The sequence below is a fragment of the Pan troglodytes genome, chromosome 8 (assembly GCF_028858775.2).
Source record: "Pan troglodytes isolate AG18354 chromosome 8, NHGRI_mPanTro3-v2.0_pri, whole genome shotgun sequence".
Taxonomy (NCBI): Eukaryota; Metazoa; Chordata; class Mammalia; order Primates; family Hominidae; genus Pan; species Pan troglodytes.
In genome coordinates this window covers 126,003,856-126,021,436 of record NC_072406.2, presented here as the reverse complement: position 1 = coordinate 126,021,436, position 17,581 = coordinate 126,003,856, and the positions used below count along the sequence as shown (strand labels likewise).

Here is a 17,581-nt window from a genome sequence, read left to right as displayed (position 1 = left end):
GGCCATTTGACAGCCTTTCTGGTTAATGGCTTTTATTCATTTATTCTCAAACCCTTACTGAGCTCCTCTTAGGTACCAAATACTGTGCTAGGTACAAGGGACAGAAAAATGAATGGGAGAGGATCCTTTCCTTTAAGAGACTAGTAGGAGGAAATGGCTAAAAATAAAAACAATCAAAAGGAGAGAAGAGAGAGAAAGAGGAAGGGGCAGCGGGCTGGGGAAGGAAAACTTAGTGCAGTGATGTAACTACACACCAGGTACAGTGAGGTCACAGAGAAGAGTATGGCCAGTTCTGCCTGGGGTATTGGGGGAAGAGGAAAGGGTCTAAGGAAAAAAACATGAGAAACTTTGCAGACACTACCCTTTCATCCTTATATCCTTGGGACAGCAAAGCTACCTATGCTTACTGTACATGTTAGGCACTATGCCAAGCTCTCCACATATATTATTAATTCTCAAAGCAAGCCTATGAGGTAATATAAATAAGGAAACTGAGGCTTTGAAAGTTAAAGTGGCTCTCCTAAACTCACACAGATAGTAAATGGCAGAGCCAGGATTCAACCTCAGGCCTGACTACAAAAACTGAGTTATTAAGCACTCTGCTATGTGGTATTCAACTGTTTGAATGAATGATTAGAGATAGTTCAACTATGTCTTAAAAGATAAGGGTCCACTGAATATTCTTAGTTCTCTTTCTAGACAGTAAGGAGAATGATTCTTTGCAGGTTCCGTGAAGTGAAGTGTGGCCCTAAGACTTACTCTGGCTGATAAAATGTAAGTAGAAGTGACGTGTGTCACTTCTGAGTAGAAATTTTAACAGTCAGTGAATGACTTACTACCTCTTTCTCTCTCACTGTGCCAGGATGACTGGCGAAGCTCCCGAAAGCTCCAGGCTGTTTCATCAGCCTGGGCAACAGAGTAGTGCTCCCCAGTGAACCCATGTGAGTGAGCAATAAACACGCCTTGTTTTAAGTCACTGAGAATCTGCGTTGTGTGCTATGGCAGTACAACCTAGCACATCCTGACTGGTACAGTGAGGATGGTGATTTTGAAAAAAGAAATTATATGAACACCAAGTAGTACAGTCTACTCAAAGAGAGAGGCTGTCACTTACTTTTTCTTTGGCAGTTTGCCAGAGTCCAGCAGGAGTGCCCATATCTGATGAGTCCCTGCCATGGCTATCCATAAAATGTCACCTCTTTGGGCCTCTGAACCTTTATAAAAATAAATCATTATTATTATATACATATCTGGTTAATACAAACACTCCAATGGTTTTAAAATGTTAAATTTATGGAGGATAACAATATGTTTGTGAATCATCTGATAAATAAAAATATCTGCAATGTTTCAAGTTATCTTTGAAAATTTTGTTTTCTTGTGAAAGGTTTACTTTTTTAGACTTGTAATTTTACCCACAACAATTTCACAGGAATCCAAAGTATTCTTACTAGCAATAAGTCCTCTGCATCTCTGCATCTGAACTCTGCCTCAGCAGTTTGTTAATTTTACAATGAGCATTAACAATGTTTTTAAACATCTGATTTCTTATTTTACATGACATAAACTATTAAAAGTGACACTGGCACACATATATTCTGGGGACTATCTCCGCTTAATCACCTTAAAACTACATCAAAAGCTTTCCACAATTAATTTTTAGCATACCACAATGTTTCAGTTATTCTAGAGCCACAACCCGGGACTACTAAAATGAAGAGGAAACCTAAGCTAATAAAATATTCTGTTATGTTAGATATACTGGCATTCACATAAAAGGCTCAAAGCACACGATGCACTTAGAGTAATGCTTGGAGGCAATATCACTCAAATGTTAGCCATGATCATTTAGTGAATCTGGACCTTAATTTTACATATTTGTACTAGGAAAACATAAATACATTTACAAACTGAACAGCCCTTCAATAGACACCATAGAGGGTAAAGTGTATAATACAACCTCTTCCACTTAAGAAGTTCATTAATTTTACAGTGAGTATTAATAATGCATGTATTACCAACAGATCATATTTGGTACCTAAGAAAGCACTCAGTTTAGAATTGCTTATTTCTGTTAAATCTACCATAAATCTAAGATAATAAACTTTTTAGTATTAAACAATGAAAATGACTTTTATGTTCCTGCATAGTCAATGATATTATCAACTATGGAAATGACCAAGCAAAACAAAAACTTCAGTAGGTAAGAGAAATAAAAACATGGAAAGCCCACAAAAATGAATAATCTTATTCATTCTAACTTAATTTGGAATGTTTTCCATTCACAATATTTCAAAGCATTTATTGGTTCAAAAAAAAATTTTTTTTTTTTTTGAGGCGGAGTCTCACTCCGTCCCCCAGGCTGGAGTGCAGTGGAGCAATCTCGGCTCACTGCAAGCTCCGCCTCCCAGGTTCATGCCATTCTCCTGCCTCAGCCTCCCAAGTAGCTGGGACTACAGGCACCCGCCATCATGCCTGGCTAATTTTTTGTATTTTTAGTAGAGACGGGGTTTCACTGTGTTAGCCAGGATGGTCTCGATCTCCTAACCTCGTGATCTGCCCACCTCGGCCTCCCAAAGTGCTAGGATTACAGGCGCTCATGAGCCACCATGCCCAGCCAGTTCAAATACTTTTTTTTCTTTTATTTATTTATTTATTTATTTATTATTATTACACTTTAAGTTTTAGGGTACATGTGCACAACGTGCAGGTTAGTTACATTTGTATACATGTGCCATGCTGGTGCGCTGCACCCACTAACTCATCATCTAGCATTTGGTATATCTCCCAATGCTATCCCTCCCCCCTCCCCCCACCCCACAACAGTCCCCAGAGTGTGATGTTCCCCTTCCTGTGTCCACGTGTTCTCATTGTTCAATTCCCACCTATGAGTGAGAATATGCGGTGTTTGGTTTTTTGTTCTTGCCATAGTTTACTGAGAATGATGATTTCCAATTTCATCCATGTCCCTACAAAGGACATGAACTCATCCTTTTTTATGGCTGCATAGTATTCCATGGTATATATGTGCCACATTTTCTTAATCCAGTCTATCATTGTTGGACATTTGGCTTGGTTCCAAGTCTTTGCTATTGTGAATAATGCCGCAATAAACATACACGTGCATGTGTCTTTATAGTAGCATGATTTATAGTCCTTTGGGTATATACCCAGTAATAGGATTGCTGGGTCAAATGGTATTTCTAGTTCTAGATCCCTGAGGAATCGCCACACTGACTTCCACAATGGTTGAGCTAGTTTACAGTCCCACCAACAGTGTAAAAGTGTTCCTATTTCTCCACATCCTCTCCAGCACCTGTTGTTTCCTGACTTTTTAATGATCGCCATTCTAACTGGTGTGAGATGGTATCTCATTGTGGAGGTTCAAATATTTTTAAAATGCTACATGAAAAAATGTAAATGATTATGTTTTCAAGTCCTCTACCCAGTTCTCCCATTTTTCTCAATGAAATGTAATTACTCCTATGGTAATGTGATAGACCACTAAAAGAAGAGGGCTCCTGACAGCATTCCTTCACCAATTCCTTAGCTTTGGAACCAGGTGGGTCTGGATTTGAATTGTAGTAGCTACATCACTTTCTAATGTGTGTGCCTCCATTTCCTCATCTGTAAAATGAGCACATCATCACTCTCTACATAAGATTACTGGAAGGAATAAAACAGTGTAAGCAAAGCACCTAACATGGTGCCAGGCATCATGTTAGGTGCTAAATAATTTGCTGTCTTTCAACTTCTATACCTAGTGTGCTCCCTCCTTTCTCATCCTAGAAAGCTTACATCCAGATATGAACATTCAGATCTCTGCTCAAGCTTCTTCCCTACTCCCCTTATCTAATACCACACACCCATCATTCTTAGCTCCTTACCTTGCCTATTTTTCACTGTAGAATTTATCACTATCTTACATGTTACATATTTATTAATTTACTGCCTTTCTCCTCTACTGAGCATAAGGTCTAAGAAGCCAGCAGCTTTGTTTTATTCACAGTTTTATTAGCAGCACATAGAATAGTGCCTGGCACATGCCAAATGCTCAGTAGGTATTTGTTGAATGAGTAAACTTTCCCCTAGAAACCACAAAAAAAGAAAAAAAGCCCTAAAGCTATCCTAATGATGGTTGGTATTTCCTAATAGTACTAATGATTCATCTCTAATCCCAGAAGTCTGCTATAGATGTGAACCTGTACTATTATCCTCTCAAACAATGACGCTGAATGGGAGTGGCAGCCCACCCTAAAAAATGCTGTGGATATTTGATGGGTAATATATCATATGATAATATAGTCATGCCAGATCACTTACATAATGACTACACTATTTTATTATAAATTATGCTTATTTCTTCTCTATATTTATATTATGTATATATCAATATATAGCACAGGTGGATTATACTACCTATGAATTTCACTTTAGGTATGGTAAAGGAGGCTTTTCATAAAATGTATTATAGGAAGGGGATCTGGGATCTGATAGGGCTGAGAACTCCAAAGCCACACATAACAATAAAGCCTTTCAACATCTCCAACAAGCTTCCATTCATGATAAAAACTCAGCAAACTAGGATCAGAACGCAATTTATTTAATCTTATAAAGAACATTTTTAAGAAAGTCACAGCAAACATCCTACTTAAGAACAAAATCCTACAAACATCCCCGAGAATAAAAATGAGACAAAGATACCTACTATCAACACTTCTATTTAACACCTATGGAGGTCCTAGTTTGTGCAACAAAGAAGGAAAAAGAAGCAAAGCACAAAAAGATTAGAAATAAAACTGTAGTTATTAGCAGATGACATAATTATGCACACAAAATCTTCACAATTTTATACAGGAATTTAGCAATGTTGTTGGGTACAGGGTCAATACGCAAGGATAAATTCTTTTATCGGTTTACAGCAGCAAATATACAAGAAAATTTATAACGACATTCAAAAACATCAAACACCTAAGGGTAAAAAAGATTTATAAGCCTTCTACACTAAGAATCATTATTGAGAGAAATATAGACAGATATTTTTATACAACTTATCTTGATTGAAAAGTCAGCTCCAGCCAATGTTAGGACTTTATGGGTAACAAGACTGGAAGGTTGACCAAGTAAATGAAAATAAAAGGACTCCATCCTTTTAGCTTCTCAGGTCATAAGCCTTGGAGTCATCTTTAATTCCTCCTTTTTCTCACATGTCACACATGATCCATCAGCAAATTATGTAGGCTCCTTATTCAAAATATATTCAAAATCTGACCACTTCTCACCACCTCCACCTTGACCTAAGCCACTATCAGGGATTACTGCAAGAATTCCTTCTGAACTGGTTTGTCATCCTGTTCCCACCTTGAAAACTGCATTTTTCTTTCTCTTTCACATCAATGTCCCACTCTAAGAAAATCTCATAAGGGTGAGTTGGGCAAATTTAGCTCTAAGGCTTTAGGAACAAAAACATTTGCTTTTCTTAGCTTGCTTTTAGAGCCTCTGTCTTGGCAAAGGAGAGCTATGTTGGTGCATAGCTGAGTGAAAGATCAAATTTAACTTTGTTATCTAGTTCTCCAAACAGGTCGGTCTAGCTCAGCTGGGGCTTACTATAATAAGGCAAAAGCTTCCCAGTGATAGATAAAGTATGGGCATTGGTTTAGTTTTGGTCTCTGTGTACTTATTTCCTTCAGATGCCCGAGGAAAGAGAAAAAGGAGAGAAGCAGCAGCAGTGTCAGGTCAGGGTTCAGGTGTTTGGAATTCTACATACCAACTTATGAGGATAATGATAATCATCACCCAGGTCACTTTCTGTGTTGATGGCACCGAGCTAATAATTTTACATGGATTATTTCCTTCAATTTAACAACCTTAACAAGTCTTATTATCATCATCTTCATTTTATAAAAAGCCAGCTTCAAAGAGGCTAAATAATTTGCTGAAATTCACCCAGCTAAACTTGGAAAACGACTTCATTAGTGAATCTGACTCTAGATTATGAGTGTTGTGATGAGAATGAAGGAACTATTTGGTTTAGTTCTCTGCTTGCCCGTTTTTCACCCTCCTTCTGCCTCTGACCCATGCAGACTTAGCTCTGGTAACAAGTACTCAAGTGCATTTCTGTCTGTGATCAGAAACAGGGATCTGATTAAATTTACCCACAGCCTCCTAATCCGGGATGCATAGTGAGGTTTACCCCTCTGCCTTTCTCTCCCTGTACCCCTGGGAATGGTCTATGGTTGGATAATGTCTTTAAAGTTATTTTCTAGTCCCTTGCCTTCCCATTTTTGGTTTGGTTCAGATCATCAGCATCTGTTCATGACACTTTATGACAAAATTCGTATCTTATAGAAAACAGTGATAATAGCAAACACATATATTATATTATGCTTTCTATGCACCAGACACTGTTCTAAGTGCTTTACATATATTAATTCTTATCCTCATGGTAAGCCTTTCAGGTAGGCACTATTTGTATCATCAATTTAGATGGGGAAGTTGAGGTATAAAGAGGCTATGAAACTTGTCCAAAGTCACACAACTACTAAGATGTGGAGCTGCAAACCTAGCTGGTCTGGCTCCAGAGTCCTTGCTCACAGCCACCGTGCTAGACCACTTCTCCAGAAATTTTTACCCTGAGCACTGAAGAGTTTGTTTTTGTAAACAAAATGAAAGTTAAAAAAAAAAGAGGGCTGGCATTTATAATGTCTATCAAAGTAACAAGAGTCATATTAACAATTTACAACTGTTCATCCTGGAGTGTGGCCTCCAAAGCACACAGTTCCATCACTGAGTATGGGTATTAGATTTGTTCCCTCTAAAAAGAATGTGGTAATCATGAACATTTCCATTTTAAATTAAGAGTATACTTATACCTACATAACAAACCTGCACACATACCTCCCAATCTCAAATAGAAGGTAAAATTACAAAAAAGAGTGCACTTAATATTACTGACTTTCAACAATCACAAATTAAAAATTTTTTAAAACAACAATGACAGAGGCTGAAAAGGTTCTGAAAATATTTTTAAAGGCAAAACTCACTCATAATTATCAGTAGAGATTAGACATATTTTTAGAAAACAGAAATAAAATCAACAAAAGAAATATCAACATGAAAATTACCTGAAATCCAGTTTTAAAAAAATTCTGTCATTTTAAGTACCTATGACTAGAACCCTCCTAACAGCATCCGTGAAATTCTCCATCAGTGCTTCTACACAGATTTGTTTCTACAAAGTCTCTAAACCTCTTATGAATCAAAGTCTTAAGCCACTAGGGAAGGGCAGCAAAGCCTGTCACTTTCCACAGAGCACAGGAAAATACCATTTACAGCTGTGGAAAAGGTAGATGAAAAAATGCTCTACTGACACCAAGCAGAGTTCTCATTCTGCTAGGGGAGAAACAGGAGGCTCCCCAAACCAATCACAGACACAAGACAGAGTCTGGCTGCCAGAGAGAGGAACAGCAACAATGAAAAAGCTCCCCACATCCTTTCCTCAAGGCCTAGGCACTCAGGGCCTTCCCAAGGCTGAGGCTGAACAACAGAGAACACCCCCATCCACAACACAAGCCTGGGGCAGAATAACAACGAGTAGCAGTCTATCCCTGGGACGGCTGCAAGAGTGGAGAGAGGGAACCACCATGTGGCTTCATTGTACAGGGACGACTGAAAGCTGAGGGTAGAGCACTAACACTAAGAAAACCCTCCAGCTAATCTAGGCCCATGTACTGAGGCAAAATCAGAAGGCAACAACTGCCCAGCTAGAGGAATTTAAAACATGTGGTGCATTGACATAGCAATAATAAAACCAAGGCCCAGCTCAGCTCCTGACCAAATTGACTCAATCTTTCATAATTATAACATAAGTACTATTTATCTCAGCCTCTATTGTTTTATACAAGATGACTGACATATAATAAATAATGAGAAGACACACATAAAAGCAAAAACATTACCCACTTCCGAGTAACAAAGGAATGATCAGAAATAGACTCGAGGACAGTCCCCAGATTTGGAACTATCTAATACAGACTTTGAAATAACTATGCATAGTATGTTAAAGAACCTAGAGAAAAAGGTGGTCAACACACCTAAATAGATAAGGAATTTCAGCAGAGATGAATCTGTAAGAAATGCAAATGCTATATTAAAAAGGCATAATATTAGAGATGAAAAATTCCTTCTACAAATGATATGGTTTGGCCGTGTTCCCACCCAAATCTCATCTCGAATTGTAATCTGAATTGTAATCCCCACAAGTCGAGGGAGGGACCTGGTGGAAAGTGATTGGATCATGGGGGTAGTTTCCCTCTTGCTGTTCTCATGATAGTGAATGAGTTCTTACGAGATCTGGTTGCTTAGTAACTGTCTGGCACTTCCCCCTTGGTACTCTCTCTTGGCTGCCTGCTAAGTAAGATGTGCCTTGTTTCCTCCTCACCTTCTGCTGTGATTTCAAGTTTCCTGAGGCCTCCCCAGCCATGTGGAACTGTGAGTTAATTAAACCTCCTTTCTTTATAAACTACCTAGTCTCAGGTAGTATCTTTATAGCAGTATGAGAATGGACTAATACAACAGGCTCATCAGTTGACTAGACACAGCTGAAGAAAGAATTAATGACTGAAGATAAATTGGTAGAAATTACTAGTACAAAAAGAAAAAAAAAGAAGAATGAATAAAAAGAACACAATATGCAAGAGTTATTGAATATAATATTAAGAAGAAATCTAACATGAGTAACTGAAGTCCCAGAAAGAGAAAGACAGAAAGGGGCAGAAAAAAATATCTGAAGAGATAATGAGTGAGAATTTCTTGAAAATGATGAACATCAAACCACAGATTCAAGAACTCCAAGCAGGATAATTCTTAGATATATCAAACTGCTGAAAACCAAAGATAAAATCTTGAAAGCAACCAGAGAAAAAAATACACTTTACATATAAAGAACAAGAGATAATATTAAAACAGATGTCTTGTGGAAAACTATGTAAGTCAAAAGACAATGGAGTAATATCTTTAAAATAGTAAAAGAAAAAAATGTTAATCCAGATTCACATACGCAATAAAAATAACTTTCAAAAATGAAAGCTAGATACTTTTTCAGACCAGAATAAAGGCAAGAAAAATCACTGCCAGCAGACCTGTGTCATAAGAAGTTCTTCAGGCAGAAGCAATGACTCCCAACAGACATTTGGGACTTTAAGAAAACAGCCACTGTGGAAAACAGTCTGGCAGTTTCTTGTACACATTCACTTACCATATGACCCAGTAATCTCATTCTTAGGCATTTGCCCAAGAGAAGTGAATGCATATTACCACAAAACAAAAACTGTGCACAAACGTTTATGGAGGTTTTCTATAGCCACTGAAAACTAGAAATACCTTCAAATGTCTATTAACTGGTGAATGAATAAACAAACTGTGGTAGAGCCATACAACGAACTACTACTCGGTGATAAAAGAGAACAAATTACTGATACATGGAACCACAGGGATGAATCTCAAAAACATTATACTAAATGGAAGAAGCCAGACATGAAAGATGACAGAGAACAGGAAAGAGATCACTGCTGCCAGCTGCTGCAGTGAGTGTGGTGATGGTGGGGGGAGACTCAACAACAGGCTATGAAATAACTTTTTGGGATGAAAATATTCTGTATCTCGACTGTGGTAAAAGTTACAAGACTGCACATCTTTGTCAAATTTCATAGAATTATATACCTAATAAGGGTAAATTTTACTGTATACAAATTATACCTAATTAACCTAAAAAAAATCAACACCAAGTCTATGTGATAAGGCAGTATAAGAATCTTCTCTCAAATTTTAGACATAAAGATATAACTTATTTTAACAAAATAAAAATGTACTAGTCACACTGCATCAAATTTATTCCTTCGAAACTCCGTGTCATCTGATTTTTTTAAAGCAAAAATATTTTCATGGTATTTTATATCATATTAATAATGCGAGTCAGAGAAGCATTTATTGAAGCACATAAATACGAACACTGTAGATTATCAGACTAGCATACTAAATAGTTGGATTTCAACCATTAAAGGTTGTAGAAGAATGGCTAAACTTCTATCTAGGGAAAATGTTGATTAAAGGGCCAAGAAAGGTTAATGGGATTCTGGCACGTTATCCTTTCTATAAATGACTCAAAATCAGGTAAAGTCTTAAAGTACTTAGATACTGATAGGGGTTTTGGCTGTAATCCCAGCACTTTGGGAGGCCAAGGCGGGCAGATCACTAGAGGTCAGGAGTTAGAGAACAGCCTGGCCAACATGGTGAAACCCCATCTCTACTAAAAATACAAAAATTAGCCAGGCATGGTGGTGCACACCTGTAATCTCAGCTACTTGGGAGGCTGAGGCAGGAGAATTGCTTGAACCCGACAGGCAGAGGTTGCAGTGAGCCGAGATCACGCCACTGCACTCCAGCCTAGGTGATATGGCGAGCCTCAGTCTCAAAAAAAAAAAAAAAAAAAAGATACTGATAGGAGTTTCAACCTTTATGCTAAACGTCTTTCAGGTTGTTGTCTGGTACAAATGGAGTTAACACAGACCTGATACACATTTTAGAAACATTACAATGTATCTGCTGAAAAAATGAACTTACTGTAGTAATTATTTTTGGTGCATGATGTTCTGACCACATTAAGAATGACAATTAAAAAATGAACACAGATAAAATGTAATTTTGTAAAAGTCACTTTATATTAATTATTTTTATAACTATACGGCATAGTTAGGTTAAATATTCAGATACCATTTGAAATACATAAACACATGCATTTACATACTACATGTAGATTTAAAATAATGAGATATTTCTAGTCCCTTTCCTACATCTCTTTTTTCAAATTTTTAATTGACCAATAATAATTGTGTACATTCGTGGGGTACAATGTCATGTTTTGATCTATGTGTACACTGTAGAAAGATTCAATCAAGCTAAATAATATATCTATGAACTTACCAACATTTTTTTCTGTGTGGTGCGAATGTTAAATATCTATTCTTTTAGCAGCTGTGAAATACACATTAATAACTACAAGTCAGTCACCATGCAGTGCACAATTATCTCTAAAACTTATTCCTCCAACTGAAACTTTGTACCCTTTGATCAACCTCTTCCCTTTCCCCATACCTTCCCTTATTCCTAGCCTCTAGCAACCACCTTCCTACGTTCTTTTTCTGAGATTTTCTTACAATTTTTTTAAATTTACTTTTTATTTTAAAATTTCTTTTGTAGAAATAGTGTCTTGCTATGTTGACCAGACTGGTCTCAAACTCCTGGCCTTAAGAAATCCTCTCACCTTAGCCTCCCAAAGTGCTGGGATTATAGGCATGAGCCATCATGCCCGGCCTAAGATTGACATTTTTAGATTCCAGAAGTAAGATCATACAGTATCTGTCTGTCTGTGTTTGGCTTATTTCACTTAGCATAATGTCCTCTGCTTCCATCCATGTTGTCATGAATGACAGTATTTAAAGCTGTATACTATTCCAGTGTATAGATATACACTTTCTTTTTGTTTTTTTAGAGACAGAGTCTTGCTCTGTTGCCCAGGCTGCAGTGCAGTGGCATGATCTTGGCTCACTGCAACCTCCGCCTCCCGGGTTCAAGTGATTCTCCCACCTCAGCCTCCCAAGTAGCTAGGATTTTTACAGGCATCTACTAACACGCCCAGCTAATTTTTGTATTCTTGTATAGACGGGGCTTCACCACGTTGGCCAGGCAGGTCTTGAACTCCTGACCTCAGGTGATCTGGCCGCCTCAGCCTCCCAAAGTGCTGGGATTACAGGCATGAGCCACCATGCCCAGCCTTAGATATACATTTTCTTTAACCATTCATCCACTGATGGACACTTGGGTTGCCTCCATATCTTAGCAATTGTGAATACTGCTGAAATAAATATGGGAGTGCAAATATCTCTATGACACAGCAATTTAAATGCCTTTGTTAAGTCAGACTGCTGGATCATATAAATATTCTATTTTTAGTTTTTTCAGCCACCTCCATACTATTTTCCAAAATGTCTGTATTAATTTACAATCCCAACAGTGTACAAAGGTTCTCTTTTTTCCGCATCCTCATCAACATTTATCATTTGTCTTTTTGATAAAGTCATTCTAACAGGTGTGAGGTAATATCACATCATTGCTTTAATTCTCATTTCCTTGATGATTAGAGATGATGAATATTTTCTCATATATCTGCTTACCATTCATATCTCTTTTGAGAAATGTTTGTGATACCCTTTCCCTATATTTTAGTCAGGTTGTTTTCTTGATATTGAGTTGAGTTCCTTACATATTTTGGATATTAGCCCCTTATTGGTTATATGGTTTGCAGATATTTTCTCCCAACCCATAGGTTGTCTCTTCATTCTGTTAACTGTTTTCTTTGCTGTATAGAGCTTTTTAGTTTGATGCAATCCCACTGGTCTATTTTTGCTTTTGTTGCCTGTGTTTTTGGAGTCCTATCCAAGAAATCATTCATTGCCCAGATCAATGCTTTTCCTGTTTTCTTCTTGTAGCTTTACCGTTTCAGGCCTTGTGAGTCTTTAATCTATTTTGAGTTGGTTTTTGTATATGATATGGTCCAGTTTCATTCATCTGCATGTGGATATCCAGTTTTCCCAACACCATTTATGGAACGAATTGTCCTTTCCTCATTGTGTGTTCTTGGCACTTTTGTTGAAAATCATTTGACTGTAAATACTTGGGTTTATTTCTGGGTTTTCTATCCTGTTATATTGGTTGATACGTGTGTTTTTATAACAGTACCATGCCATTTTGATTACAATAGCTTCATAGCTTGAAATCAGGAAGTGTGAGATGCTTCCAGCTTTGTTCTTTCTGCTCAAGACTGTTTTGGCTATTCAGGATCTTTTCTAGTTCCATACACATTTTAAGATAGTTTTTTTCTATTTCTAAGAAAAATCACAACACAGTTTTGATAGAAATTACACTGAATCTGTATAATGGTTTGGGTAGTATGAACATTTTAACAATATTAATTCTTCCCATCCATGAACATGGAATATCTCTCCATTTATTTGTCTTCTTCAAATTATTTCATCAATGTTTTATAGTTTTCTGTGTACAGATCTTTCCACCTCCTTGGTTAAATTTACTCTTAAATATTTACTTTGTTAAATGCTGCTGTCAATGAAATTGTTTCCATAATTTCCTTTTTGGATAGTTCACTGTTAGTATATAGAAACACTATTAATTTTTGTATGTTGATTTTGTAATCTTCAACTTTACAAAATTTATCAGCTCTAATAGTCTTTTGGTAGAGTCATAAGGATTTTCTACATATAAAATCATGTCATCAGCAAATAGAGACAATTTCACTTTCTTTTCCCATATGGATGCCTTTTATTTCTTTTTCTTACCTAATTGCTCCTCTTCCCATAAGGAACCACTAGTATAAAAATGCACATTTATCATTCTTCTTACTTTTTAACTTTATTATGTCTGAATGGATCTCCCAATGCTTGTATTAAATGCTATTGTACTTGCTATAAAAGAAATCATATTGTAGATTTCTACATACAAAGAAATTATATTGTACATATTCTGTAACTTTCTTTTATCACTCAAAATATCCCTTGCTATATTTGTCCATGCTGCTAGATGTAGCTGTAGTTTGTTTACTTGCACTATAGAACAACTCATGTAATAAATAACATCATACTAAAATACGATTTAGCAAAAATAATCAAAAGTAGAGCAAATAAGGCAGGGAGGTAAAAGTGAAAAGTACTGGTGAAGATTTAGCCTTGAAATTATTTAGAATTGCTAATGCATGGTAATAAAATGGAGACTGAGTTTTAGTTCACTGTATTAATATTTCAAAATTCTCTACATATGAAGTATCCCTTTAGTCGGATGCACTGCTCCTACTATACTATCCCCCTCGGTGAGCTATGAAACAAATTATGTTTACAACATACAATTCCATAAGTAGAATTCTCAAAAATAACCTACACAAAATACTTAAGTGTTAAGTGCAGGTAGTACTAGAAGTTCACTCATTTATTTTATGAATATTAAGTGCTTCATAAAAGTTAATAACAACCAAAAAGTAGGGTGTTTGAATCATAATTAAATTGGCATCATAAAAGAAAATTACCTCAAATGTAAAGCTTTTCAACTAAGCTGGTACTTATATACTCTTTAAATATATGAAGACAACACCAACCATTTAGTCCAAAATTCCATTTTCGACATATTCTAACTTTGTTTACTCATCAATCCAATTTTAGACATGTAGACGACCATCTCAGTATCACTGAGAGCCAATAAAAAATAAAAATACTAATAAGAGTACTCCTGGACTTCTTTTAGTCAATTAATATAGATAATAAAGATAACATTAAGTTTCATTCATTATCAATGTCTACACAATTCAGTAGGGTAAAAGTTTAAAGAAGTTATCATACTTTAATATAAATTTTTTAAATCTAAAGCAAAAGCAGCTGCCTCTTTGATTTCTTTTTCAAACTAGAGTATATAATGACACTATAAGTTCCTTATTTATGAATAAATTTATTTTTATTATTACTGATTACTGTTCATGAATAACCTTTTGAAGTTCTGATACTATAATCCTTTCAGTATAAGAAATTCAGAACTACATTAATTGAAGGGTGCATCTAATATATAATTCTTTAGAGTAACACATAGTCTATCTTATAGATAAAATATGTAATATATATAATACATACTCTAGTATATATATATCTATATTACTGCTAGCTTTGTTTTTACACAATTAACAAACTCCGAGGCATAGGTATAAAAGTATAAAATAAAATAACTAGTAATGGAATCCAAATGACCACCTCAAGAATATTTTTAAATCTTACATGAAGTAAAATTTACCTTTACATTTAATATCAAAAGTTCACATACCTGATGTTCCAAAAACTACATCCCAAGGGGAACTAATGGGTTGTTGTTCTCCTTTTGCTCCACCTTCTTTATCTGTACCTTGAATTCCAATACCAGCTACAGTGCTCACCTTCTCAGCTTCTAGGTCAATCTACAGAAATTCAAAGGATGGTTTTATGCAATGAATGTTACTTTTGCTTTTGTCTTTTGCTGTGTAAAGATTTTCAATAGTCAATAGAACATTTAGAGTGTATGTGCAGTACAAAGTTTTATTTTGAAAAAAGGCCAATCAATTATAGAATGAACTTCTTATTCAAATGCACATAATCAGTCCCTTTCATATCCCACTTGTCCATTCCTCTACTTTTCCCCTCTTATCCCCATCTCCCATCATGCCTCCAGCAGATCTGGCATTGACCTCATCTTAACTAAACAAAAATTTTAAAATGAAATTTTAAAACACAATGTAGCAAAATACATGTTTCTAAAAATTAAATGCACATATTTCAGTTGTGCTCAGCTAGTAATTGACACACATTAAAACTTACATGTGCCAAGCACTGATCCAATAGTGAGCAAGCCAACCAGCCATCCAGCCATGCTCATAACTGTGTGACGATTTTAATATTTTAGAGAAAACTAAAACACTGATCGTTAAGTAACTTTTTCAATGTCCCACAGTTAGTAAGTCAAGAATCTGGGACCTGAACCCAGGCAGTTCCATGACACTTTACGGACTTTACTTTATAAACTGAAACACTAATGTATTCTACTGGGAAAATATGTTCTGCTTTCATCTCCTGAGACCCTCTCCCCAACAATGTATTGGGAAAATTTTCAAACACACAGGAAAGTTAAAAGATTTTTGTAACAAACATCCATATACCTACCACTTAGATGATATTCAATATTTCACTTAATTGCTTTATTGCACATTTTATCCAGCTATCAATAGACAGAAATTTTCCTTACTTCATAGATATCTTATTCCTCAAAGCTACAGCAAATATTAAACTTCTGGAGAAAATATACATGTATTCCCTTTAAGATTATAAGCATGACAAGATACCCACCATCATTGCTAATGCTTAAAAGCAAGAGAGGTACTAGCCAGCAATATAATAAAAGGAAACAGGAAGTTTAAAAATCAAAAGGGAATTTGTTTTTGGAGACAATATGTTTACATAAGAAACAATCAAAAGATTTTGGCAGAAATGGACAAGCTGGTCCTAAAATTCTTATCAAATTGCAAGGGAACTAGGATAGCCAAAATAATCTTGAAAAAGAAGAAAGTGGGAGGACTTATACTTCCCAATTTCAAACATTATTAAAAGCTACAGCAATCAAAACAGTAAGGTACTGGCATAAAGACAGACAGAGAGATCAATGGAATAGACCTGTCCATACATCTATGATCAACTAATTTTTAACAAGGCTGCTACAGCTATTCAAGGGAGAAAGAACAGTCTTTTGGACAAATGTTTCTGGGGTAACTGTATATCCACATGTAAAAGAATGAAGTTGAACCCCTACTTCACACCATATACAAAAATCGACTCAAAATGGATCAAAGACCTAATTATAAGAGCCATAACTAAAAGACTTTTAGAATAAAACACAGGGGTAAATAATTGTGACCTTGGATTTAGCAATGGATTCTTACAACAACAAAAACATAAGCAACAAAAGGAAAAAATGGACAAATCAGTCATCATCAAAATTTAAAACTTCAATGTATCAAAGAACATGATTAACTAAGTATAAAGGCAAGCAGAAAAATGTGAAAAATCATTTGTAAATCATATATCTGATAAAGAACTTGTACCTAGAATATACAAAGGATTCTTACAACTCTATTATAGAAAAGACAACCCAATTAAAAATTTGGCAAAGAATATTGACACTTCTCAAAGATATAAAAATGGCCCATAAGCACAGGAAAAGGTGCTTGACATCATTAGTCATAAGGGAAATGCATATCAAAACCACAATGAGATGCCACTTCATATCCAGTAGGATGGCTAGAATTTTTAAAAAATGAAAAATAACAAGTGACGGTGAACATGTAGAAAATTGGAACCCACATATATTTCGAGTGGGAAGGTAAGATGGTGCAATTGCTATGGAAAATAATTCAGCAGCTCTCAAAAAATTAAACATAAAACATATAACTCTACAAAACCAGTTCTAGGTATCTACCCATGACAAATAAAAATGTATGTCCATGTAAAACCTGTGTATCAATGCTCACAGCAAGATTATTCATAACAGCCCAAAATAACAAAATATACAAAATAGCCAAAACACAATCTAAATACCAATGGTGAATTGGTAGATAAAATGTCATATATTCACACAACAGAATACTATCCAGCAATACAAAGGAATGAACTACTGAAATGCTACTTCACACATGAACTTTTCATTATGTGAAATGAAAGAAGCCAAATACAAGAAAATGTATAAAATTCTATTTAATAAAATGTTTGGAAAAGGCAAATTTATAGAGACAAAGTAAATTAACAGTTGCCTAGGGATGGGAGGGGACAGGGACTATCTGTAAGTGGTCATGTGGGTTCTTACTTGGGGGATGAAATGTTTTAAAAACAACGTATGGTTACAGTTGCAAAACCTGTTAAATTTACTAAAAACTAATGAATTATAGATTTGC

At 35.7% G+C, this 17,581-nt stretch overlaps 1 protein-coding gene across 2 annotated transcripts in view; it reads right to left on the bottom strand.

Annotated features, from left to right (window-relative positions):
• Positions 1 to 17,581, bottom strand: part of NHLRC2 (NHL repeat containing 2) — a 62,512-nt gene that overhangs the window by 17,822 nt on the left and 27,109 nt on the right. For both annotated transcript variants that reach the window (XM_508046.9, XM_063782113.1), the window contains 2 exons: positions 14,932 to 15,061; positions 1,115 to 1,214 (listed from right to left, as the gene is read on the bottom strand). In XM_508046.9, coding sequence (XP_508046.4) covers positions 1,115 to 1,214; positions 14,932 to 15,061 — 230 coding nt within the window. The remainder of the gene's footprint in view (positions 1 to 1,114; positions 1,215 to 14,931; positions 15,062 to 17,581) is intronic.